At 46.5% G+C, this 27,326-nt stretch overlaps 1 protein-coding gene across 1 annotated transcript in view; it reads right to left on the minus strand.

Moving 5' to 3' along the window:
* DNAH14 (dynein axonemal heavy chain 14) overlaps positions 1-27,326 on the minus strand; it is a 454,489-nt gene that overhangs the window by 216,883 nt on the left and 210,280 nt on the right. The window contains 6 exon segments of the mRNA XM_073336702.1: positions 3,407-3,482; positions 13,393-13,608; positions 18,724-19,055; positions 20,800-21,433; positions 26,232-26,366; positions 26,669-26,758. Of these exon segments, the coding sequence (XP_073192803.1) occupies positions 3,407-3,482; positions 13,393-13,608; positions 18,724-19,055; positions 20,800-21,433; positions 26,232-26,366; positions 26,669-26,758 (1,483 nt within the window).

Genomic DNA, 27,326 nt, shown 5'->3' on the forward strand with positions numbered 1-27,326 from the left:
ACTCAAGTGCTGCTGAAGCTCAATCTAGTAATGAAGTGGAGATGCAGCAACTTGAGTAACAAGAACTCATCAACTGTTCATCCAGTCACTCTGTACCACTAATCAAATCACTCTGTGTAACAGTTTTGTTGTTTCAAAATGTGGTCACTCTCACTTGATTAAGGCTCCAGTGGAGTAATCTGAGTGTACTAAGTCAAGCTAACAGTTACAGTGAAGACAAGCATTCAGGCAGACATCACTGTTTTAGTTTATAATTCAGCTCAAGATTTTATGGTAATCTACTCATCAATGATGGGTAGCAACTTTTGTGGCTGCAGATTACACGGAGCCTGGACTTTAGTTAACTAAGGATAAATTTTAAGACAATGTGTGAATTTGATACAAAAATATAGCACTGACAGATAAATGCCATGAGGCATAGTGAGAAAGTTTATGTTAAAAGCAATGACAAACCACTGACATGATACTGTAACTTTATTCACTGTGGATGAGTTTCTTCTATCCTTACTCATGCTGAATAGTACCGTTACCCCTTTTGAACCACGTGGTTAGCCAAAATTTGTTCTTGTGGGTTGTTTGCATTAGAGGAAGAAATTGGTGATGGAGTCAGGTATTTCTTTAATGGAATCCTGTTTTATTTACAAAGAACGTACACAAAGTCCTGTTTACTTGAACACTTTAGGTTTCAAACAGGAGACAGTTTCTATGCTCGCAGTTGCAAACCCCTTTCTAGCCAGTATGTATTGAGCCCAAAAGCTCACTCTCTCCACTTTTTCTCAGGATCACACTACCAGGGCTTCTCTGCTCCTTCTCTACTTATGTGGTGTTTCTGTTCCTTATCTCACACATACAGCACAAAACAGCAGTCAAACCAACCCCACCCTTGTGTTCAGGTTTAGGCCATCATGAAACCCCTCCACCTACAGTTCAGATTCCTGAGTGGCCTTACATGTGGTTTATCTGTATTTTAGGTGGTGGCTCCTATTATTTCAGCTCTCTCTAAACAAAGGGACATTTAATTGTTCCTTCATTTATCCTCAGTGGAAAATGGTTGTTATGCTCATCAGCTCCACTGAGGTTTTACCCAACCCCCAGAATAACAATACCTTAAAGAAGGAATAATCCTACTGAAGTCAATGAGGTCTATTTGTGGAGCAAGATACTACTCACTGTAAGTGTAACCCTTCTGCCCGTCAGAGTTGGCAGCAACAAGGGCCGGGTTCAATATCTAGGGGTTCCATTCCAATAACACAATGCAAACCGGCTCGAGCCCCCACCCAGTGACCTGGGACAAATATATACCACCCCCGCTGGGCGCCTCCAAGAGGCAATACTTCCCCTCTCGCAAGCACATAGTCTGAGTGTAGCAAAAGTCTTTTAATAACAGAGAGAAACAATGTGGCATTATGTTGGGGAAACACCACCAACCGGATTCATAACACAACCCATGAGCAAAAACAACCCCACCGCAGGCAAATTGGGGCATGCCCTTTTCCCTTTGGTTCTTGAGTCCAGCAACCCCAAAAGTCCAATGCCCCAAAAGTCTCTGTCCCTGGTCAGGGCAGCCCCAGAGTTCGAAAGTTTATCGGCGGAGCTTTACCTCCCAACCTGGGTGGAAATGGGACGGGGGTAAGAGGCACCTTACGTGATCTGAAGCTGACCGCCCCATAGCTCCATAGCGGCGCTCCGCTCCGCTCCGCCAGCCGCCCCACAAAACTCCTTCGCGCAGCTGCGCTCCGCTCCGCCAGCCGCCCCACGAACTCCTTCGCGCAGCTGCGCTCCGCTCCGCCAGCCGCCCCACGAACTCCTTCGCGCAGCTGCGCTCCGCTCCGCCAGCCGCCCCACGAACTCCTTCGCGCAGCTGCGCTCCGCTCCGCCAGCCGCCCCACGAACTCCTTCGCGCAGCTGCGCTCCGCTCCGCCAGCCGCCCCACGAACTCCTTCGCGCAGCTGCGCTCCGCTCCGCCAGCCGCCCCACGAACTCCTTCGCGCAGCTGCGCTCCGCTCCGCCAGCCGCCCCACGAACTCCTTCGCTCAGCTGCGCTCCGCTCCGCCAGCCGCCCCACGAACTCCTTCGCTCAGCTGCGCTCCGCTCCGCCAGCCGCCCCACGAACTCCTTCGCTCAGCTGCGCTCCGCTCCGCCAGCCGCCCCACGAACTCCTTCGCTCAGCTGCGCTCCGCTCCGCCAGCCGCCCCACGAACTCCTTCGCTCAGCTGCGCTCCGCTCCGCCAGCCGCCCCACGAACTCCTTCGCTCAGCTGCGCTCCGCTCCGCCAGCCGCCCCACGAACTCCTTCGCTCAGCTGCGCTCCGCTCCGCCAGCCGCCCCACGAACTCCTTCGCTCAGCTGCGCTCCGCTCCGCCAGCCGCCCCACGAACTCCTTCGCTCAGCTGCGCTCCGCTCCGCCAGCCGCCCCACGAACTCCTTCGCTCAGCTCCACGGCCCACAAGCAGCTCCTGCCATCCACACACTGCTCCGTGTCGAACTGCTTCGCCAGCCGTCCCGCAAACTGCTCCACAATATATCTTCAGGCTCCCCCACTACTTAACACAACACTCAGTGATTTCAGCGCTTAGGTGAATTCAGCTTATAATAGGGGAGCCCCAGTGCTGGTGCACTGTCAGCCCAAAGTGAGCTCAGCAGCCTATAACTAGACTTCTAATGAAATCAAAATTAGCTCTGATATTCCACAGTGGAGAGAGGAGGAAGTGCAATCAGCATGTAAGGCCCTCACCAAGGGGCCCATGCCACCAAGTATTAATACTTGTCCCCAGCCTCTCTCCATTCACACAGTTTTGGAACCCATGACCCTTGCCTAGCGAGTGCTACTTAGATGATGGTGAATCCCTCCATCGTAACAAAAGGCCACGTACAGTTCCAAGCACAGTTCCCATAATCAGGGTAATAACAATTTATTCTTCCTGCCCCAATAACAGAGACACTGGGGATCCCACAGCAGCCAAAGTGACCATTTGGGCAGCTATGGTCTCATTCTAGGCGTGGTGGGTGTGCCTATGCAAATGAGATCGGCCCCTGAAGTTCTTTTCCACAACTTGCCACACCTCACCACCAGATGTCAGGGTGGAGCTCATCCTGACACTGCTTACATCAGGCTACCACAGTCTGGCTTCTAAGTAGTCCCAGTTGTTTAACTGGGGATATTTAAGAAAATTCTGCTTAAGTGAGTAAAAGTTGCATGTCTCTTTTTCCTTTCCTTGGTGAATTCTGAGGTAAAGACAAAATTTTTAATTGCAGAATTTATATTCTACTATAAGCTTAATTCTACTTCAATTATGAGGCCTTTAGCCTTTACGAGGCAGCAGAAAGAGCAATGGACTTCAGAGAAAGGAGTTTTCTTTGTTAAATGTTTGCCATTTGTTCCACGTTTATACAGTCATAGCACTTACTGTGAGAGTACGAAGATTCTGTTACTTCTTTGTTTTTTGCAGTCACAGCAGCATCAGTTAGATCCATTACGTTCAACTAAAACAAATGGCAATATTTACAGTGTAAGTTACTGGGTAATATAAAAGCTAGATTCTCTTGCCTACTGGTGAAGATTTGTCATGGACTTTTTAAAAATAAAAAAATCACAAGGCATTCACAATAAATTTAGTAAAAGTCATGGGATTGGGGAAAAATAGTGTATAAAGTCATGGTATGAAAATTCAATGGTACCTCTTTAAATATAATATACAGAAATCCCTCCTCTGCCTCCTGTATGCCCCACTGCAGTGGCACCAACCACCTGCAGCAGCACCCTCTGCCCCAGCACAGTAACACTAATCCAGGCTTGGTGAGGAGGAGAGGTTCCGGGAGGCTGCTGGAGAGTGAGTCTGCCCTGCCCTCCCGTCCTGTAGGGCTGCGCCAAGTTCCCCTCTTTGGGAGTCACAGCACTGCTCCAGTTTGGCCTAATCACCCTCCATAATCACGGAGAAAGGGCTGAGCCAAATTTTAGTGGGAGGTGCTGCGACCCCAGAGCCAGGCCCAGCTCTATGGGACAAAAGCTACCACTGCAGGATGAGCTCGCTCTCCAACCTCTGTTTCCCTCTCCAGGGCCTCCGCTCTGCACTGGCTGGCAACCCACCTAGAACCTTACCCCGCAAACCACTAGTGGGTCACAACCCACTATTTGGAAAACATTTCTTTATTAAAATCACAAAGAAAAGTCATGGACAAACAGAAAAATCATATATCCATGATGTTTTTACCACTGCGACAAACCTGCAACCTTACTCATACCAGTTATACAACTGAGGGATATTTAAAAGAAATACAAGTCTTTCCCTTCCATCCTATTATTAAGAAGCTTGTCTGACTGAATTATGGTGATTATCTGACTCAAATGTGTGTAAAATTCAGGATATCCAAACATTACTAACAAAACAAAGATGAAGGTCAAACATTCTGGATGTTTTGTTTTCTTTAAACAGTCACACAAATAATCACACAAGTCACTCCCTGCTTGATACTGCCTGTGAACTAGTAGGAGAGGTTACTCACCTTGTGCAGTAACTGGAGTTCTGTGAGATGTGTGTTGCTATGGGTGCTCCACTTCAGGTGTGCTTGCATCTGTGCACCTTTGATCAGAGATTTTTTTATAGCAATTCCCAATCAGCCCACGCTTGCACCCCACATATCCTTGTGCTCTGCACTGAAGCTATATTGGGCTGCATGGCCAAACAGTTCTCAGCTCCTTCTCCACCACAAAGACCCACTAGGGAGACTCCAAAGCAGAGAGGAAGGAGAGCGGGTAGTGGAGCACCCACAGGGACACACATCTCAAAGAAATCTAGTTATTGCTGGATTAAACTCTCCTTCTTCAAGCAGTGTTCTTGTGGGAGGTCCACTTCAAGTGACTCCTAAACAGTACCCCCTTTATGTAGGTGGAAGATTCAGAGCAGAGTCCAATACAGAAGAGAACTGCATTGCCTAGAGCATCTGCTTTTGCTGAAGGTAACAAAGGATAATTATTAGAAAAAGTATGAAAAGATGACGAAGTTGCCGCTCTACAGATGCCTGCAATTGGTACATCCTTAAGTAAGGCTATAGATATAGATAGTGCTCTTGTGGACCGTGTTATCACTCTCAAAGAGGGCTGAATGTGACTTCTGTCATAATCTTAATACAGCCAAAAATCCATTTGGATAACTGCTGTTTAAAAATGACTGAACCTTGTTTCTGTCCTCAATGGATACATGTAGTCCAGGAGATCTTCTAAATGGTTTGGTCCTATCTAGGTAGAAGGATAATGCTCTCCTGATACCTATGCAGGGGTAGTCAGAAGGTAGACCGCAGGCCAAATGCAGACCGCCAGATGCTTTTGAACAGACCCTGAAATCTTTTTCCTTACTTATTATCATTATTATTTTATTACTTTCTCTGGAGTCTGGATCATGATTATATCTTCACCAAGAAATTTGCACCTTGACAAAAAATAATTGACTACCCCGATCTGGTATGGAATATGGGTTCTTCAGTAGTCAAGTGAGGTTCTGGGGGGAAAAAAAACTGGCAGTTGAACAGTTTGATTAATATGAAATTCTAAGGACACCTTGGGTAAAAATCTTGGCTGTGCCCGTAGTGACACTTTCTCTTTGGTAAATACCATAAATGAAGGGTCTGCCATTAAGACCCCCAATCCTTCCCCCCCTTAGGGCAGAAGTGATTGCTACCATGAAGATTGTCTAAATTGATAAATCTAATAAAGAACACATTGCTAGTGGCTCAAAATGATGTTTCATAAGGCAATTAAGTAGTAGCTTCAAGTTCCAGCTTGGAGTAAGATCTCTGATTTGTGGGGAGATATTCAATCAACCTCTTAGGAATCTTGTTCAAGCTGGATAAACAAAGAATGAAAAAACCCCTACAGGTGTGTGAAAAGCTATTGCTGTTGCTTAAGGAACCCTAATGGAATTCATAGAAAGACCCAGTATTTTCAGTTCCAATAGGTAACCCAATACCCTGGGAAGAGGAGAGAGAGTTGGCGAAATCTGACGACCGTTACATCAAAGATAATATCCTTTCCATTTCTCAGGCTAAGCATTTATTGTTGATTCTTTTCTACTATTTAATAAAACATGTTGTACCTCTGATAAATGAGATATCTCTATTCCCGAGAACTAATTAATCATGTTTTGGAGCCTGAGAATCTGCAGGTTGGGGTGAAGTGTTCAACAATCATCCTGGGTCAGTACGTGAGAACTGATTGAAACCTCCATGAAGGGCAAGAGGCAAGTAGGATCAACTAGGGATACCAGACTTGTCTTGGCCACATTGGTCCAATCAATATAGACAGAATGTGGCTTGATCTTATTGATAACCTTTAACAGTAATGATGTTGGTGTATAAGCATAAAGTCGTCCTTTAGTCCATGAGATGAGGAACATGACTCCTATGAATTGGGGATTGAGCCCCCCTCTGGAGCAATACTTGATCCATTTTGTGTTGGCTACCGCAGCAAACAGATCAACCTCCAGGAACCCTCAGGCTTAAGAATATCTTGCAGAGGACACTGGAGTTCAGTTCCCATTTGTAATTTAGAAAGAAATGTATGCTGAGGTCATCTGCCATGAATAGTCTGAATAGTGTGAAGGTAAAAATCTGAGATGACTATTTGGTTGGCTATGCACCAATTTCTGAGTTTTATCGCTTCAGCACAGAGAGATGGGGAATGTGCACCTCCCTGACATTTTATATAATACAGCCACATTATCTGTCATTATCTTTAATGACTTTGACTTGAACAGAGACAGAAAAGCATAGCCATGCATTTTTGACAGCTCTCAATTGCAGAAGATTGATGTGGAGAAGCTGCATTTTCCCTGTACCTTGTGATGTCCCAGATGTACCCTCCCAACCCAAAAGTGAAGTATCTGATGTTATCACCATGGTAGGGGGAATCTGCAAGAACACAACATCTGCACAGGTTTTGGTTGGGTCCTTTCACCAGTTGAGTGATTATAGTACCCATTGGGGAACAGCCAGTAACTTGCCTAGACTGTGTTTGCTTGGCTTGTAAACAGTTTGAAGCCACCTCTGCACACCTCAGAGATGTAATGTGGCATGCTGCCCTACACAGATGCAAGATGATGTGTCCCAGCAGTTGAAGACAATCTCTTATTGTTACTTGAGGACTGCTCTTTGACACAAGTCTTTGATACGAGATTCACTAGTATGAAAAATCTGCTGGACAGTAGGTAAGCTCTGTCTGTCACTGCATCAAGGGAAGTGCCTATGAAATCCTGATGCTGGAGTGAAGTACAAACAGACTTTTTAATGTTCATTTGAAGGCCTAGACTGTGAAACAGGGAACATGTGATCTTTAATTCCTGATAGAATCTGCCAACCAATCATCTATGTATGGAAAACAATTATACCCAGACAACACGAGTGAGCGGCAACTATTGACAGAATCTTTGAAAATATTGACTCTGAAGATAGGCCGAAAGGGAGCACCCTGTATTGGTAGTGTTCCTTGTTTACTAGGAAACGAAAAAACCTCTTTTGTGAAGTAAAATCGTGACATGAAAATATGTCTGGTTTGCGACTCCTGAACTACAAATCTCCTATTTCTAATGAAGGAATTATTGCTGGAAGAGTCACTATTCTGATTTTTTTGTTGCTTTACATATTTCTTTAGAGACCTGAGGTCTAAAATTGGCCTCCATGCTCCATTCTTTTGGGGATCAGGAAATACTTTGAATAGAATCTCCTTCCCACAAGAACTGGTTCTATTGCTCCTAAACTTAGGAGAAAGGTCATCTCTTGCTCTAGCAATTGATGGTGAGGGATCCCTGAAAAGGGAAGGGGAGGGGAGAAAAGTAGTAGGGATAGATTTGAAATGGATAGTGTAACCAGAAATTATGGCTTCCAAAACCCAGATGCCTCATGTTATATGCTGTCAGGACTCACAGCCTGCAACAGAGGTAGTCTACAGGCAGTGTCATCAGTGCAACTGGCCTGAAGCAGGCTGCCTGATTAGCCATGCAACCTGACTGGCTGCAGAGGCCAGCAGTCTGGCTCTTAAGCTAGCAGCAGCTCACTGGCTTCTCAATGCACACTATGCTTGCTCTTGCGTTACTCTGTTCCTGCTTTGCCCCCTGCCTTGAACCCCACCTTGTCTGATACCTTGCTTGCTCCAGTTCCTGACCTCTGTTTATGACTCTTGACTCTGGCTCCTGACTACGGACTCTGGCTCAACCCTTGGCTTTGGTATCCAGTTCCTGCCTTCCGGTTTGACCCTTGGCTTTGCTTCCCAATGACTGATTATGGCTCTGACCCCAGGCACTAGGCTTGCTGCCACTGGCCAGATCACCCTCATCTCAGTCAGCTAACATATGCTTCCATGCATCCTGAAAAAGGGAAAGGAGGCATCCAAAAGGAGAGAGGAGGGTAAGACCTTGTCAGCTGGATGGTTGAGACTCTTGACCAAGCCATCAAAACTGTCACTTGGAGGAGAATATGTAGCTAAAGGTGGTTTCTTTTTTGGTCTCTTGGCCGGGGGTTCAGAGGGTCTACGATATGTTGAATACGGAGCTGGACATGCTCATTGCATCATCTGAGAACTACTAAATCTCCTTTTTATTTACAGGAATGTAAATCCCTAGGGATTGCAGCATGACTCTTGAGTCTTTTAAGTGTGGAGAGCATGGGCAAAAAGAGAAGAACAACCCCCGCCATCTCTGCTGATCCACCATGTAGGTCGGGGAACAACCCAGAGACCTCCCCTCTGGTGGAATCCACAGTCCAGGTCAACTCCTCCTGTGTCTGATTAGGAGTTGGGAGGTCTGGGGGGGAACGCGGGCCCGCCCTCTACTCCGGGTTTCAGCCCAGGGCCCTGTGGATTGCAGCTGTCTAGAGTGCCTCCTGTAATAACTGCGTGACAGCTACAACTCCCTGGGCTACTTCCCCATAGCCTCCTCCCAACACCTTTATCCTCACCACAAGACCTTCCTCTTGGTGTCTGATAATGCTTGTACTCCTCAGTCCTCCAGCAGCACATCTTCTCACTCCCAGCTCCTTACGTGCCTCTCCCTAACTGAAGTGAGGTCCTTTTTAAACCTAGGTGCCCTGATTAGCCAGCCTGTCCTAATTGATTCTAGCAGCTTCTTCTTAATTGGCTCTAGGTGTCCTAATTAGCCAGCCTGCCTTAACTGGTTCCAGCAAGTTCCTCCTTGTTCTGGAACTGCCTCTGTTACCATACCCAGGGAACAGGGATCTACTTGATCTGGGTCTAATATATCTGCCTCCTATCACTCTTCTGTAACCATCTGGCCTGACCCTGTCACACTAGGCAAAAAGCTCCAGCAAACAATCCCTCGAGGGGGAGGCACAAAGGAGAAGGGGCTTAACCCCTGGTTATTAATTGCACTTGTTCATTAACAATACACATTGCTGTTTTGCAAAGCTGATGCTTCCTTTTGCCTTTCGGGACTGTGGTCTCTCACTCCCAGCTCCTTACATGCCCCCCTACTAACTGATGGGAGGTCCTTTTTAAATCAGGTGTGCTAATTAGCCTGCCTGCCACAATTGATTCTAGAAAGTTCTTAATTGACTCCAGGTGTCTTGATTAGCTTACCTGTCTTAATTGGTTCTAGCACCTTCCTGATTGCTCTAGGGCAGTCCCTGCTCTGGTCACTCAGGGAACAGAAAACTATTCATCCAGTGGATAGTATATTTGTCTTCTACCAGACTCCTGTACCCCACTGGTCTGGGTCTGTCACAACAGCTTTGAAACTTTACTATGCAGAAGAAAAATGTTGCTTTCCCTTTTTTTTTTATAAAGTAGTTTACATTTAACACAGTACTGTACTGTATTTTTGTGTCTCTCTGCTGCTGCCTAATTGTGTACTTTCAGTTCCAAATGAGGTATGTGGTTAACTGATTAGTTTATAATTCTGAGGTTCCACAGTATGACCAAAAAGACTGAGCCTCTTGTGGTCCTTCCTGAGTGGGGTGGACTTTGAATTATATTGTCTGCCTCCACTATCACCACAGAAGATTAGCTTGATAGGAGCTTAAGGTTCCAGAGATACCTGAAAGTTAAGACAACATAAGCATGCTAGCCACTGATTTTCATCAGGGAAATAGCATGTGAAGTGGAAGGAGTACAGAGAAAATAGAAATTCCAATTCCATACCTGGAACGTAATATGTTTTATTTGCCCTCTTGCAGGTAGGCACTATGGCAGCAGTGGTTTGCCAAACTGTCTTACCAGACTCCATAAGAGCTTCAGTGACTGAAATAGGATTCTTCATAGATGCTGAAGTGCGTAAAATATCTAGGAGTTTATGATGTGACTCTTGAATCTCCTCCAATGGAATCTGTAGTGTCAGCAATCTGCTCCATCAGTTTGTGAAACTGCCTTAAGTCATCCACCACAGAAGGTAGTGGAGGCATGAGAGCTACATAAGGAGATGAGGAAATATTATCCTTATTAGTCCTGATCTCTTCCTCTAGCATAGGCGGTGGTAAAGAGGATTGAGGAGAATGGGCTCTTCTCTGCTCCCTCTGGAGTTGCAAGGACCTTGATATACACTTTTGGTGGTAGAATTCCCACAGGTGCCAGCAAGGCCCAAATGTCATAGGTGGAAGCAGCTATCTGTGTACCTGCCATGTGGGTGGCACTTGAGGTCTATCCTCCTTTAATATATCAGTATAGGAGGTACGGCGATGTGACCTAGAATCAGTAGGAGAAATTTGCACCAAAATTTGAGAGTCTGATGAGTCTTTTTCTACATATTCTAAATGGGGAGACAGCTGTTTGGCTTCCAGAGTAGATAAGGGCCAGTGTGATACTCTGGGTGACAGAGAGAGCAGTGAGTGGGAGAGTCTTGTCATTGACAAACCTTCACTTGTTAAGAGAGGAGACTCTGGCTCAGAAGATATTTTCAGATCTATAGGGTACCATAACTCTTGCAGTTCTGATGGTATCAAAGATTGAGTCGAGTGGGAACCTGTGGGACAGTTTTGGTACTGATGCAGCTGGTACCAAGTGCTTGGAATGGGATGCCCTCAGTACTGTAGGTAGGTGAGCAGTCTTTGGTACTGTTGATTTTCTTGTTATAGGTACCGAGTGTTGTTCAGGGATAGGCCTGTTTTTTTCAACCCTGTCTCTGTTGCTCTAGGTACAGGTATCCAAACCCATTACCAAGTCTATCTTAGATGTCTGACTACTCTTTGCCTTTGCAGTACCAGTCTCACTTGGAGCAGGCACTGAACTCCCCTTGGGACCTGAGATCTCTGTAGCCTTCTCGTAAGATGGTGACCAGATTTTTATTGAGATTTATTCCTTACCTACTTCTGCTTAGAGACAGATGTAGATGAGGACTTCAGTACTGTAAATGTACTTGGTGCTGCGGTACCGCCTATCTCTCCACTGGTCTCCAGTGACTGAGATGTTGATGTGGACAGAGCACTAGTTGTATTGGGAAGTCTATGTATAGGAAGGTCCTCTGCTTCTGGATCCAAAGCTGGATGTAAAGATTGCTCCATCTCTAGTAGTTTAAACTTAATTTATCTTTTTGGGGGGGAGGAGGGGGAACACCTAGCCTTGAAGGAAGTGCTGATTCTGTCTTGGGCCAAAGGCAGTTGAGAAAGAACTGAGGGTGGTTTACCTCATATAACTTCAGTGTAGAGCATGAGGTTGTGTGGGCACAAACGTGTGCAGAATGGGCACTGCTACCAAAAATCTCTGATCAAAGGCTAAGGGCACAAGTGCACCCACTGAAGTGGAGCACCCAGAGGGACACTACTTGAAGAACCGTGGGATCTGTTGGAGGTGGGAAGATTAAAGCAAAATAAACAAATAAATAAATAAATACTCTTTGGGCTAGATTCCAGGCGTGCTGTTATTCAGCCACTCAAACCTACCACTTACTTCACCTTCAGACCAGGAGGAATTGGCCTTATGCAGTTACTTGTGATAGGAGATAAAATATACTTCTACCATGTATAAATTTATATACAAATATATAATAGCACTCTGCTCAGGAAAGTAACATACACAAATCCGAGAGTCCAGCTATTCCCTTAGATTTGTGACTCTTGTGCCAACTGAGATAACTTGTTATATGTGTGGCAGCTGGAGATCCTGCAAACTAGAGTCATATGCAGTTGAAGGACTAGTGGCTTCAATCTCAACAGTGATGAAGCAGTAGTCTATTTCAAATTTTAACTTTGGAGTGAGGTGGGGAGCTTTTCAATTTCTACCTTTAGATTTACTAATTTACATTTATTGTGTTTGGTTTTCAAAAATATTTACCAAATGCAAGAAATGACAACTGCCAAAAAATGTTAACTGTAAGCAAGCCCACTATGCATATGTTTAGCTCCATATCAAGGGTTACTGCCTCGTGCAAAACACAGCACATGCAGAAAACATGCACATCACATATGACCAGATATATTAATGCATTTCTGACTTCTCCATTGTATTTGCTGCTTGAGCTCAGGACTTGCTACCCTTCAGAGGAACTTCTCTGAACACAGCAATAAGCCACAAAGTATTTTACCTGTAGGATTGGGTCATAAGTATATTTGACAGGATCTTCAACCCCACCCCGTCCTCTCTACACAAGGTAAATGGACCAAAGAAGATTAAAGGGGCTTAAAAAGTCCCCATTCAGTCTGTGAGAAGATTCCTTTAGTACAAGAATTAAGGAACAAAGCTGTAAGGTTTCCTTCGAAAACCCCCCTCAACAAGCTTTGGTGTAGGAGCATGTCAGGGGCAGGGCCACAGCACAGAGTACTACCAAGATTCTGGCCAGTGCAATAGCCCATAGGAAAGCCCCAGAAGGTTGCCATAATTTAGGCAGGCCCCCGGGGCTGCCTAAATTATGCCAATGGCCACTCCAACAGAGGGGCACAGGACCACCAGAGCACAAAGCCACCTTAGCTCCACTCCCCCTGGGTTGAGAGTTCTGCAGCACAAATTTCATTCATTAAATATAATTAAACACAGCAGCTTGAAGATTTAAAAGCAGAGCTACTTTTGGAACCAGCAACATTTGCATCTAAAACAGGGTCATTGATTTTTTTTTTTTTGAGGCTTCCAAATTTGTGGGACAGTCCCAAATTTTATGTGTGATTAGGATCTGCAGCTCTCTGATGGCCAAATCTTGATCCCATTATAGTCAAGGCAAAGCTTTTACTGATTTAAGTCCGAATAAAATTTGGCCAAAAGAGCATCAATTGACATTTTGCTAGCTATCCTCCTTGATGGGAAAGAAGAGGATTATTGCACTAAAAGGAGAAGTTTTGGGGGAAGAGAGCCCAAATAATAGCTTGCCAGCCTCTCAAAACCCTACAGCTGGCCCACTTTAGAAGTCAACATTAGGTCATGCAAGACTAACATATTCCTTATAATCATTAAAATAACAACTGAACTCACAGTGTAAGCGTCCTGGATTCTTGTAGCTGCATCAGTGTTTGACTCCTTTTTTTTAGATTTTTTTGTTGAATATTTTGCAAATGTTCGAACTGCTGATGCCAATAATCCATCAGACCACTCCATAGTGTTAGGATCAGTCTGTCCATACAGCTCACCAACACTGACACACTTTGGGTTTATAACAAAAGTATCCACTTTTCCTTTCTTTGGTGCATTCTGAGGTAAAGACTTTTTTTTAATTGCAGAATTTGTATTCTACTATTAGCTTAATTCTACTTCAATTATAAGGCCTTTAACCTTAATGACTAACAGATTGCAACACCATTTATACACCACAAAGGGTCAAATCTAACAATTCTTAGTGAAGCCCTGATTCAGCAAGGTACTTATGCATGTGTATAACTTTAAGCACCTGAGCAGTCCCACTGATTTAAATGGACTAACTCAAACATGCACATAAAAAGCTTGTTGCATTTCACCCTGAGTTCTTACTCAGGGCTTGTCTATACTTGAAATGCTACAGCAGCACAGCTGCACAACTGCAGCTGCACCATTGCAGTGCTTCAGTGTAGATATTCCCTACAGCAATGATAGGGGTTCTCCTGTCGGTGTAGGTAATCCACCCTCCTGAGAAGCAGTAGCTAGGTCAAAAAAATAATTCTTGACCTAGCGCTGTTTACACTGTGGGTTAGGTTGGCTTAACTACATTGCTCAGCAATGTGGAATTTCTTTTTTACATCTCTAAGCGATGTAGCTGGGTTGACCTAACTTTTCAGTGGAGACCAGGCCTCAGTCAAATCTTCCATTAGCTTCATAAGGGGATTCAGGGTCCTCGGCAACAAGGTCTGAAATGCACCACAAGTGTGTTTAATTTACATTCAAACAGCATAAAGAAGCTTTATTGAGTTTCTAAACACAGTAAGTCTGATATTAGAAAAGCCACATTATCAATCTGAGTTTTTCTATTGAAGATTAATTTAGGATTAATTTAATTTTGATATGGTGGAAATGTGAGCATAAAATATTCTAACCTTCATTATAGTAGAGCTTCAAAATAACACAACACTGGACAACAAAGTATGACATTTATTTTCACACTCAGTATGTTGATTAGAATTTATATTTGTTTTCTTATTCAAAAGTAGAGCTAGGTAGTGCAATGGGTTAATGAACTAGCCATAGACTCTAGAGGCCTGGTTTCATAACTTGTTACATGTAATAAGTGAAAAATAAATATGTGGTCTATACCTAGTTCCTACTTGACATTTGCCTTTGCAAAACCAACACACAATTCTAGTAGTCTAGGACTGAAACAGCTAGACCTGTTGCAGACTTAAAGTATGTGGGAAAGCTTGCACAACCACTGCTGATACATTAGCCTGTCAGGTCTGTGAGAACCAAACATCCATAGAAATTTTAAAAAGAAAAAAATTGTTCTTTAATGGAAGAATATAAAGAAAAGCCTTGCTTACTCACCTTTCATAACTGTTGTTCTTTGAGATGTTTTGGTGGGATAACTCACATGCCTGGAATGCTGTGATGGATGGATATAAACAGGAAGGACAGGCGGGGCAGAAAAGGTGGGGGAATTGCATTCTTTGTAAGAGAGCAGTATGACTGCTCAGAGCTCCAGTATGAAACTGCAGAAAAACCTGAGAGTCTCTGGATTCAGTTTAGAAGTGTGAGCAACAAGTGTGATGTTGTGGTGGGAGTCTACTATGGACCGCCAGACCAGCGGGATGAGGTGGACGAGGCTTTCTTCAGGCAACTAACAGAAGTTACTAGATCACAGGCCCTGGTTCTCATGGGGGACTTCAATCACCCCAATATCTGCTGGGAGGGCAATACAGCAGTGCACAGACAACCCAGGAAGTTTTTGGAAAGTGTAGGGGACAATTTCCTGGTGCAAGTGCTGGAGGAACCAACTAGGGGCAGAGCTCTTCTTGACCTGCTGCTCACAAAACAGGAAGAATTAGTAGGGGAAGTAAAAGTGGATGGGAACCTGGGAGGCAGTGACCATGAGCTAGTCGAGTTCAGGATCCTGACACAAAGAAGAAAGGAGAGCAGCAGAATATGGATCCTGGACTTCAGAAAAGCAGACTTTGACTCCCTCAGGGAACTGATGGGCAAGATCCCCTGGGAGAACAACATGAGGGGGAAAGGAGTCCAGGAGAGCTGGCTGTATTTTAAAGAATCCTTACTGAGGTTGCAGGAACAAACCATCCCGATGTGTAGAAAGAATAGTAAATATGGCAGGCGACCAGCTTGGCTTAACAGTGAAATCCTTGCTGATCATAAACACAAAAAAAGAAGCTTCCACAAGAAGTGGAAGTTTGGACAAATGACCAGGAAGCAGTATAAAAATATTGCTCAGGCATGCAGGAGTGAAATCAGGAAGGCCAAATCACACTTGGAGTTGCAGCTAGCAAGGGATGTTAAGAGTAACAAGAAGGGTTTCTACAGGTATGTTAGCAACAAGAAGGTGGTCAAGGAAAGTATGGGCCCCTTACTGAATGGGGGAAGCAACCTAGTGACAGAGGATGTGGAAAAAGCTAATGTACTCAATGCTTTTTTTGCCTCCGTCTTCATGAACAAGGTCAGCTCCCAGACTACTGCATTGGGCAGCACAGTACGGGGAGGAGGTGATCAGCCCTCTGTGGAGAAAGAAGTGGTTCAGGACTATTTAGAAAATCTGGATGAGCACAAGTCCGTGGGGCTGGACACACTGCATCCGAGGGTGCTAAAGAGTTGGCGGATATGATTGCAGAGCCATTGGCCATTATATTTGAAAACTCATGGTGATCGGGGGAGGTTCTGGATGACTGGAAAAAGGCTAATATAGTGCCCATCTTTAAAAAAGGGAAGGAGGATGATCTGGGGAACTACAGGCCAATCAGCCTCACCTCAGTCCCTGGAAAAATCGTGGAGCAGGTCCTCAAGGAATCGATTTTGAAGCACTTAGAGGAGAGGAAAGTGGTCAGGAACAGTCAGCATGGACTAACCAAGGGCAAGTCATGCCTGACTAACCTAATTGCCTTCTATGATGAGATAACTGGCTCTGTGGATGAGGGGAAAGCAGTGGACATGTTATTACTGGACTTTAGCAAAGCTTTTAGCATGGTCTTCCACAGTATTCTTGCCAGCAAGTTAAAGTAGTATGGGCTGGATGAATGGACTATAAGGTGGATAGAAAGCTGGCTTGATCATCAGGCTCAACGGGTAGTGATCAATGGCTCATGTCTAGTTGGAAACTGGTATTAAGCGGCGTACCCCAGGATCAGTCCTGGAGCTGGTTTTGTTCAATATCTCCATTAATGATCTGAAGGATGGCGTGGATTGCACTCTCAGCAAGTTTGCAGATGACACTAAACTGGGAGGAGTGGTAGATACGCTGGAGGATAGAGATAGGATACAGAGGGACCTAGACACATTAGAGGATTGGGCCAAAAGAAATCTGATGAGGTTCAACAAGGACAAGTGCAGAGTCCTGCACTTAGGATGGAAGAATCCCATGCATTGCTACAGACTAGGGAGCAAGTGGCTAGGCAGCAGTTCTGCAGAAAAGAATGTAGGGGTTACAGTGGACAGAAGCTGGATATGAATCAACAGTGTGCCCTTGTTGCCAAGAAGGCTTACGGCATTTTGGGCTGTATAAGTAGGAGCATTGCCATCAGATTGAGGGACATGATCATTCCCCTCTGTTAGGCATAGGTGAGGACTCATCTGGAGTACTGTATCCAGTTTTGGGCCCCACACTACAAGAAGGATGTGGAAAAATTGGAAAGAGTCCAGCGGAGGGCAACAAAAATGATTAGGGGGCTGGAGCACATGATTTATGAGGAGAGGCTAAGGGAACTGGGATTATTTAGTCTGCAGAAGAGAAGGATGAGGGGAGGATTTGATAGCTGCTTTCAACTACCTGAAAGGGGGTTCCAAAGAGGATGGATCTAGACTGTTCTCACTGGTACAAGATGACAGAAAAAGGACTAATGGTCTCAAGTTGCAGTGGGGGAGGTTTAGGTTGGATATTAGGAAAAACTTTCACTAGGAGGGTGGTGAAGCACTGGAATGCATTACCTAGGGAGGTGGTGGAATCTCCTTCCTTAGAGGTTTTTAAGGTCAGGCTTGACAAAGCCCTGGCTGGGATGATTTAGCTGGGGATTGGTTGCTTTGAGCAGGGGGTTGGACTAGATGACCTCCTGAGGTCCCTTCCAACCCTGATATTCTATGTGTTGCTCATGTCCATTCCATTGTAGGTGTATGTGTTCACCACATCCACCAGTGCTGGAAGTTTTCCCCTCAGTGGCATCCATAGGGGACTGGCTCTGGTGCTTTCTGGAATGGCACGCACATGTGCCGGTATAAGGGGCACAGCTGGCCTCCACTTCAGTTCCTTCTTGCTGGAACTCCAACAGAGGGGAAGGAGAGTGGGTCATGGAATGGACATGAGCAACGCATATTGAACAACAACAGTTGTGAAAGGTAATCGTTTTTTCTTCTTTGAGTGCTTGCTCATGTCCATTCCATTGTAGGTGACTCCCAAGTGGTACCTCCTGAGGCGGGTAGAGTTAATGGAGTGTCAACGGCAACACAGCTCTGCCAAAGCCAGCATCATATCTGGCCTGCTGGGTGATGGCATAGTGCATCTTGAAGGTGTATACCAATGACCATGTCGTAGCTCTGCAGATGTCCTGGATGGGGACATGCGACAGGAAAGCAGCCGATGATGCCTTAGCTCTTGTGGAATGAGCTGTCATTATTGGGAGGGCACAGCCTGTTCCATCTATTAGCAAGTTTGGATGCATGTAGTGATTCAGGATGAAATCCTCTGAAAAGACACTGGGAGGCCCTTCATCCTGTCAGCCACTGCAATGAAGAGTTGAGTAGATCAGTGGAAGGGCTCGGTGAGCTCCAGGTAGAAGGCCAGGGCATGCCTGATATCTAGGGTGTGCAGATGCCTCTCCTCATGGGACGTGTGAGGCTTTGGACAGAATACCAGGAGGAAGATATCCTGATTGACATTCAACTGCGATACCACCTTTGGCAGGAAGGCTGAATGGGGACGCAGTTTTACCTTCTCCTTGTAGAACACCGTGTATGGGGGCTCTAAGAGCTTTAATTTCAGAGACTTGCCTCACCAATGTAATAATGACAAGGAATGAGATCTTCCACGATAGGTGTGAAAGAGAGCACGAAGCCAGAGGCTTGAAGGGAAGGCCAATGAGCCTGGAGAGGACCAGGTTGAGATCCCACTGGGGAACTGGATCCCAAAGCGGCGTGAAAAGTGTTAAGGCCTCTCAGGAACCTGACTGTCATCTCATGTCAGAATACTGATCGACCCTGGATGCGAGGGCGGAAGGCCGATATGGTCGTCAAGTGCACCTTGATCGATGAAAAGGCAAGACCCTGGTGCTTTAAAGTGAAGAGGTAATCCAGGATGGATTGTAGAGACGACTGGACCAGAAAGATATTCTGCTCCGACACCCTGCAGGAGAAGCGCTTCCACTTTGCCAGGTAAGTCACTCTGGTGGAGGCCTTTCTGCTTTCTGAAAGAATCTGCCAGACCTGACTAGAGCAGGCTTGTTCTTCAAGATTCAGCCACGCAGCATCCACGCTGTGAGGTGCAGAGAGGCGAGGTTCGGGTGCAGTAATTGTCCATGATCCTGAGAGAGCAGGTCCGAGCAGTTGGAAAGTGTCCACGGGGCTACTACCACTAAGTCCATGAGTGTGCCGAACCAATGCTGGCAAAGCCAACCTGGGGCTATCATAATGACTCCCGTCTTGTCTTGACCTTCAAGAGGACTTTGCTGATCAGTGATATTGGCAAGAAGATATACATCAGGTCGCCCGTCCATGACAGGAGAAAGGCATTGAATAACGAGCCACTGTTGAGACCCTGCAGAGAGCAGAACTGGTGACATTTTCTGTTCTGTCTGGTGATGAATAGGTCTACTTGGGGAGCTCTCCACTTCTGGAAGAGCATCTTGACGACCTCCACGTGGAGGGACGAAGCATGGTGAGAGAAAAAAAGGACCCGCTGAGGCGATCCACCAGTGTGTCCCAGACGCCAGGGAAGTTGGAGGCTTCTAGGTGGATAGCATGTTGGATATAGAAGTCCCTTCCTGACAAAGGGCCTATGATCGAGCTCCCCCGTCTGTTGACATAGAACATGGAGGCTGTGTTGTCTGTCAATACCTGCACTACACAACCAGACAGATGGGGAAGGAACACTACACAAGCCAGGCGGATGGCCCTGAACTCTCTGATGTTTATGTGCAATGACAACGCCTCTTGACACCATAGACCATGAGTTCTGAGTGTACTGAGGCTCCCCTACCGAGGTCGAAAGCATCCGACACCAGGGACACTGTAGGTTGTGGAGTCGCAAATGGAACACTTTCCAACACCAAATCCAGGTTGGACAACCATTGCAGGGCAGTGAGTAACTGTGGCAGGATAGTGAGGAGCTTGCCAAGTGATGCCAGCCACATCTGGAGGGGTCTGAGTCATAGTCTTGCATGCTGAACAACGTTAAGTGCATGCCACCATGTATCCTAGCAGCCTGAGACAGAGCTGGGCTGTAGTGAGTGGGTGGGTGGTGACTTGGGCAATCAGATCTGATATTGCCCCAAACCTGGCTTTTGGCAGGAATGCTCTGGCTTGGGAAGAGTCGAAGACTGGTCTGATAAACTATCTTCTGCACCAGGACCAATGTTGATTTTTGTTCATCTATCAACGGGTGCAGCGCTTGGCTGGTGGCTTGTAGCACCGCAACACTGCATTGGACGTACTCCCTAAACTGGCCCTTGATAAGCTAGTTGTAGAGATATGGGTAGATCTGGATACCCCTATGTCTGGGGTAGGCTGCGACCTCTACCATGCACTTTGTTAACACTTTTGGTGCTGTTGCTAGGCCAAATGGGAGCACTGTGAACTGGTAATGAGTCTGCCCGATTACAAACCATAGGAACCTTCTTTGGCCATGAAAAATTGAAATATGAAAATAAGTGTCCTTCAGGTCAAGGGCGGCATATCAGTCTCCAGGAAAGGGATGATGGAGCCTAGGGAGACCATGCATAACTTCAACTTCTTGAGATATTTGATGAGGTCTCACAAGTTGAGAATGGGACATAGACCCCCCCCACCCCGCTTTGGCCTTTGGAATCAAAAAACAGTAGGAGTAAAATTCTTTCCCTCTCAGATGCTGGGAAACATCCTCTTTGGCTCCCACCCGCAGGAGAGGCATTGGATCCCGATTGCAGACTGGGAGGTTACTGTTGGGTGCACCCTCAAAATGCCTGCTTGTTACCCGGCTGGTGGTGAGTGGAGCCCAACTGAGCAGAGGAGGTCAGCAGTTGGCCCTCGTGGCACTTATAGCCCTGGCCCGTCTTATGGTAGCACTCCAACCTGGACTGGCTCCCGAAACTCGGGTCTGCTGCGGTTTGAACCGCTTTCTTGCGGGCACAGGCATGTGAAGACCCAGGAAGCGCAATGTAGCCAGGGAATCTTTTGGACCATGCAATCTGTTGTCTGCTTGGTCCGAGAACAGCGCCAGGACATCAAAGGGGTGGTCCTGGATTGAATGCTGAACCCTCACTGGGAGCCTGGATCCCTGTTGCCAAGACGCCCTTCTCATGGACATGGCCAAACCCATGGTCCTGATTGCGGAGACCGCTGCATCTGAGGCTGCTTGGAGAGCAGCCCTCGCCAGTGTCTTGCCCTCCTTGAGAATGGCCAGGAACTCCTGCTTAGAGCCCTCTGGCAAAGAGTCCAAAAACTTGGCCATGGATTGCCAAGTGTTATAATCGTATCCACCAAGCAGGGCTTGGTGGGTGGCCACCCGCAATTGGAAGCTGGCAGTCGAATAAATCTTTCTGCCAGACATATCGAGCCTCTTTGCATCTTTGTTCTTAAGGGTCAAACCAGGTTGCCCCTGCCTGTCACGCTCACTGGCAGCGGATACAACCAAAGAGCTCAGGGAGGGGTTGGTGTAAAGGTATTTGAAGCCTTTAGCTGGGACATAATATTTTCTCTCTGCCCACTTGGAGATGGGGGGGCAGGAAGGCGGGAATTTGCCACAAGGCCTTGATTAACTTTACCACTTCCTGGTGGACAGGCAGAACCACCGTAGAAGGGGCCGCTGCACTCAATATGTCAAATAGGGTGTTGGAAGGTTTGGACAACTCCTTGGCCCGCAGCCCCAGGTTTGCTGCAACTCTTAAGTAGCTCCTGCTGAGCTTTGACATCGTCCTGGGGAATCATATAGAAGGGCCCCACCAACGCCTTATCAAGTGAAGAGGATGAGGAAGTGGGCACAGGTGGGTCGATCAACTGCATATCCGCTGCCGGAGGATCCTTGGCTGAGGCTGACTACCCCTGGACACCCTGCTCTGACTCCTCTTTTGAGTCTTGGGGTGGACGGGAGACTGTCGCCGATCGCTTCTCAGACGTCCCTGAGACTGATCACTGCACGTGCTCCAATATCTGAGGGAACCCCCAAGGGTTCCAGAACTGCCATGGAGCTGTCCACTGGCCCTGAGGCCAAGTGCTTGCTGGCAGTCCCAGGGGAAATCCTGATGAAACTGGCAGGTGACCTTGGCCCGCGGGCACTACGAGCTCCTCGCCTTCCAAGTCTGAGGAGGAAGAGACTTGTCTTGGGAACCAAGGTGTACCACTACCGCCTCTTTGCCCTTTCCATGCTGGTCGTCCCTGTGCTCATCCCCTGGGGACTGGTGCTGGCATGTCAGAACTTGTTGGGTCCTCTGGTGACAGCACTCAGTGGATCAGTGATGGTTGCCCAGTGATAGATGACTCACATTCTGGAAACGGTGCCAGGGCTCCAGTGACCGGGAGCCCGAAGACCTCCATCATGACTCCAGAGATTGGCGTCGGGCTGCTGGAGACCGATATTGTCAATCTAGAGGCTGGCGTTGAGACTCAAGGAATCGGTGCCATGAGGCTGGAGAGTGACGCAGACACTCAGGAGACCAGTGCTGGGCCACTGGGGACTGGTGGCGTGCCTTGGGAGGTTTGTGCCAGATAGCTAGCAAATGACGCTGGGATTCTGGAGAATGGTGCCTGGCAGCGGCGGATTTAGAGTTAGTGGGACCCTGTGTGCAGCTTCATTTTTGTCACCCCTTCTTGGGACCTAGCCAAGAAAAACAACATTCTCTCTTATCTCCCGCCCCACCCCCATTTTACATTCTTTTTTTCTTCCTCCTCCTCCTCCTATAAGTAATCGGAAGTAAATGAAAATAAAGTGAGGTACCTTGATTGTTTTTGTAGTCTAACTTATTTTTCCACAGACCACTTGAAAATCGCTGAAGGTCTCGGCAGACCACTTAATGATCTTTCCAAATATTGTTTGTACCGTTAGCTAACTATTGTAAAGCGCTTTGGATAAGGGCACTTTATAAAAAAATGTAAAAGAACATTGGGTTGTAGGGTCAGGCCATGACTTAGGGTGTGGGAGGGGCCCACTTAGGGCTGGGGGTGTAGGGTCTGGGAGGAAGTTAGGGTGCAGAAGCAGGCTGGGGGTTCGGGTGCAGGGTCTAGCCAGGTGTTAGGGTGTGGGAAGGGGCTCAGGGCTGGGGCAGGGGGTTGGGGTGTGGAGCGCTTACCTGGGGCAGCTCCTATTTGGTGCAAGGAGTGCAGGTGGGGATGTGGGGGGCTTCAGGACTCAGGTTGGCAGGAGGCTGGAGGTGTGAGGGAGTGCACAAGTCAGGGAGGGCATGGTGTGTGTGAGGGGGTTGCAGGAGTCAGGGAGGGCAAGAGGCTGTGTGAGAGGGGTGCAGGAGTCAGGGCTGGGAGTGTGTGAAGGGGTTGCAGGAGTCAGGGAGGGCAGGTGGCTGTGGGTGTGTGAGAGGGGTGCAGGAGTCAGGGCTGGGTGTGTGTGAGGAGGGTGCAGGAGTCAGGGAGGGCAGGGGGCTGAGGGTGTATAAGGGGGTGCAGGAGTCACAGCTGGGGGTGCAGGGTCTGGGAGGGAGTTAGGGTGCAGCAGCGGGCTGGGGGTGGGGATGCAGGGTCTGGCCAGAAGTTAGGATGCAGGAGGGGGCTCAGGGTTGGGGTGGGAGGTTGGAGTGTGGAGCGCTTACTTGGGACAGCTCCCATTTGGTGCAAGGGGTGCAAGTGGGAATGGGGTGTGTGTGCAGGAGCTCCTGTTTGGAGCTCAGGGTGGGCATGTGGGGGTGTGGGCTGAGGTCGTGGAGGTGCTCCCAGTCCCCTGCCCTGAGCGGCTTACGGCGGGGGCGGTATGTGTAGGTGGATTGCGGGAGCCTCGCCTTTGCTCCATCCTTCCCCAATTCCACCCTGCCTCTTCCGTACCTCCTCCCGCAAATGCACTGCGGCCCCACTACCCCCCCCCCCCCCGAGCGACCTGAGCACCGGCAAACAGCTGTTCGGCAGCAGGGGCAGTGCTGGGAAGGAGAGGGAGGGTCGGAAACGCAGCATGCTCAGGGAAGAGGCGGGGAAGGGGGGAGCCTGGCTGCCAGTGGGTGTGGAGCCTGCAGCAGGAACCCCAGGAGCCTGCAGGACCAAGCTTCTGCCCCTACAGCTACCTGGCCACGGGGCCCCCTATTGTTGGGGTGCCCCATGCCAGGGCACCGTGTTTTACTGTAAATCCACCTCTGGTGCCTGGAGTCCAAGGAGTGGTGCTGGGAGCTCTGGCAGGCCAGCTGGCTTGTGTTGGAGGGCCGACAGCACAGCTCTGGAGACTGCTGGCGGGATGCCACCTGTGGTGGTGCCAGGCAGCAGTGCCATGCAGATGGTGATCATTTTAAGGGCCGTAGGGCAGGATTGCCTCTTGAGCGGGCAACTTTTCTCACAGGCATTGGCAGCACCGGGAGGGACAATATGTCCTTAAGCAGCCTGAAAGTCCTCTGGTATGGATAGCACTGCCAGGTGCTGGATGCCTCTGCTGCTTCCCAGGGTGTTGGGCAGGTCCTGGAGGGGGCTCGACAGATCAGCTGGTGATACTGCAGTCTGGCAGCGCTCTGGAGGGGATGAGCTGCACCATGTGGGTCTTTGCTCACCTCTGGCTTTCTCCTTCCCTTTATGGGACATGGGAGACCGCCTGATCCAGGTGTGTTTCTTCTGCTTCTTTGCAAGTACTGGAGATGGGGATCGGTGCCGTTCGGAGGTCAGGACCAGTGTCACACTCCACACCGATGCGGAGGTGCTTGGAGTGGAATCTGATCTGGCTGGCTCCATAAGGAGCACTCGAAGCTGAATGTCCCACTCCTTTTTGGTGCGCAGCTAACTTCTGCAAATGCGACACTTGTCGCTTACATGGGTTTCCCTCAAGCACTTCAGACAGCTTTGGTGGAGACTGCTGATGGACATAGGTTTTTCACAGCGCTCACAAGGCTTGAAGCCCAGGGACTGGGGCATGTATCGTCCCTGGGCTAAGTCTCACGGGAGACTAACTTATTCTATACTTACACAAAGGGAACTAATAAGAACTACACTAGAAACAACTAACAATTATATACAGCAAAAAACAACACTCGAAGAGTCAAAAATTTGCCGAGGCAAGGGAATGTTCCAGCACCATCACTGGCGGTAAGAAGGAACTGAAGAGGAGGGGGGCGGCAGCTGTCCTTATACCGGCACATATGTGCATCACTCCAGAGGGCGCCAGAGCCCATTTGCTTTAGATACCACTGACAGAAAAACTTCCACCACCGGTGCATGTGGCAAGCGCACACACCTACAGTGAAATGGACATGAGCAATCACTCAAAGTAGTAGTAAATTTTTGGCCAATTTAAAAAATGTATACTTACCCAAAAGACTAGAATAAGATCATTTTAATGAACTAGCAGTTAAATGTAAAATATCTGTATAAAAAAAGAAGAGTAATTTATGCTTCAGACTTCTTTACATAAATCTTTTGTGGCACTGACTTCCAGATTTGTCATTGCTAAGTCCTGCTGCACCATACATGACTTTTTTTTTTGTGGTTCAGTATCATGCAATAAATTCTTAATTACAATATTGTTACTGGGTTACCCGTTATCTAAAATAATTTACATTTAAAAGGCTAACTAAAAAAATTAAATTTTACTGCAAGATATTGACATTCTTTAATAAAAATGGGAGCATAAAGTATGTATTCTTTTTGAAATATAAATTGCTCTTTCAGTTTTCTTAGCTGAAAAGTGTACGTCTGATTAATTAATTCTAAACGATAAATAAGGGACTAGATGACTTAAGGAATTGGTAATGAGACATGAAGTGTTTCATTACTAGGTTATTACTGGTTCAAATCTCGCAAAGGTCTGTAATTACTAAAAGTTGTCTCAGTCCGCTTTCTAGTAGACAACTACCCATATCACTGATCTATTTGAGCGCACTAGTGGCAGTCAATAGAAAGGCCAAGGTCTGAATGAATAAGTATGAAGAACCAATTACCTCTCAGCCACAGGGATGGTCTTCCTAGGTCAAGGATTGAGGCTCAAAGATTGAGTGTAGTGAGGAAACTTGCATTGAAACTTGCTATTCTCACCCCCACACTTCAGAGTGCAATTTTCAAAAGTGCCTAAGAGACTTAGGCATCCAACTCCTACTGACAATGGAAGTTAGGCATCAAACTTTCTTGGGCACTTTTCAAAATACTCTCCCCAAGGTATTAATTATATTAATGTGTTACTTTCCCAAAGCACTCAATTTAAAAAAAGAAACAAATATGGATCTTTACTGATAAATTTGTTTGCTGGAAAAATTATGATCTATGCAGAATTATGAACCAGGCTTTAAAATAAATGCCCGTCAACATTAAAAATTAAACTAAACCCAGTAGCTTAAAACTAACATGTAAGAGCAGATATTCAAATATCTTACCTGCAAAACACCATCATTTTTTGAATTTTTTTCCAAACGTAAAGTTGGTAAAATTACCAAGGCTTTTTCTAAAATTGTTCTAACAGTTGTCTTCCCTCCACCTGTAGGGCCTACTAACATCACACCAACCCGAGCCTGAAAACACATTTGCAAAGATCATTTCTAAGTGGCACTGGAGCTTATTCCTAAAAGGATAGACTATTAGAAAAAAAATTCAATGATTTAGCATGTGTGCAATTTTAGAATTCTGATATGAATTTGATTTTGTTCTGAAAAATAATTTTTCTTTCTACTCCAATATTAATTTTGTAGTTCTCAATAGGCTTGTGATTATATTAGGATCTTTTGGATACTGTCACAAATCTTCAAAGAATCTCTGGACTTGTACCTCAAATTCAAGACATTTGTCATATTAACAGATGTTCTGCTGTACTTACCAGAATTTGATTGTGAAACTGTAAAACTTTTTCTATCTGAGATTCCCAAGGCTGCAAACATAACTGTTGCATTGCAACAGCTACTGCTTTCTAAGATTTAAAAAAAAAAAAAAAATAAAAATCACACAGTTAGCACAGTAATAGTACTTAAAAGAAATTAAAAGGTAAAGTGACTGCTTCTGCAGCACATGCATTTTCCTGAAAACATTTTTAGGAAGGCAGCAGTATCAGCAGCGGAAGAAATTAGAAAAGTAGGTGATTTCCACAATACCAAGGGCTGATTTTCCTAAAAAAAGTTTAAATAAAATAGGTTATTGTATCCCCTAAGAACATAGAAATGTTTCTGACGCATGCTAGAATGCAATTAACAAGACCATAAAGAAATCTCTGATTGGAATTGCAATTCCAACTATAATGCTTAAATATCACATGTATCCGGTTTAGCACAGCTCAAATTGACAGATAAAATGGAACAGATTAAATTATTAACCTAGTAGTTTCTTTCTTTTACTTAGTCCTTCAGTGTCATGACCTTGTCACAGATCTTCATAAAAGAGTTCCCTTTATTTTCTATGGGCAAAGACACATGCTCAGAATTTCCAGTTATTTGAATTATAATACTGTACACATCTTAACTCCTAAGACATGAAACGTTAAC

The sequence above is a fragment of the Lepidochelys kempii genome, chromosome 3 (genome assembly GCF_965140265.1).
Source record: "Lepidochelys kempii isolate rLepKem1 chromosome 3, rLepKem1.hap2, whole genome shotgun sequence".
In the NCBI taxonomy this organism is placed as follows: Eukaryota; Metazoa; Chordata; order Testudines; family Cheloniidae; genus Lepidochelys; species Lepidochelys kempii.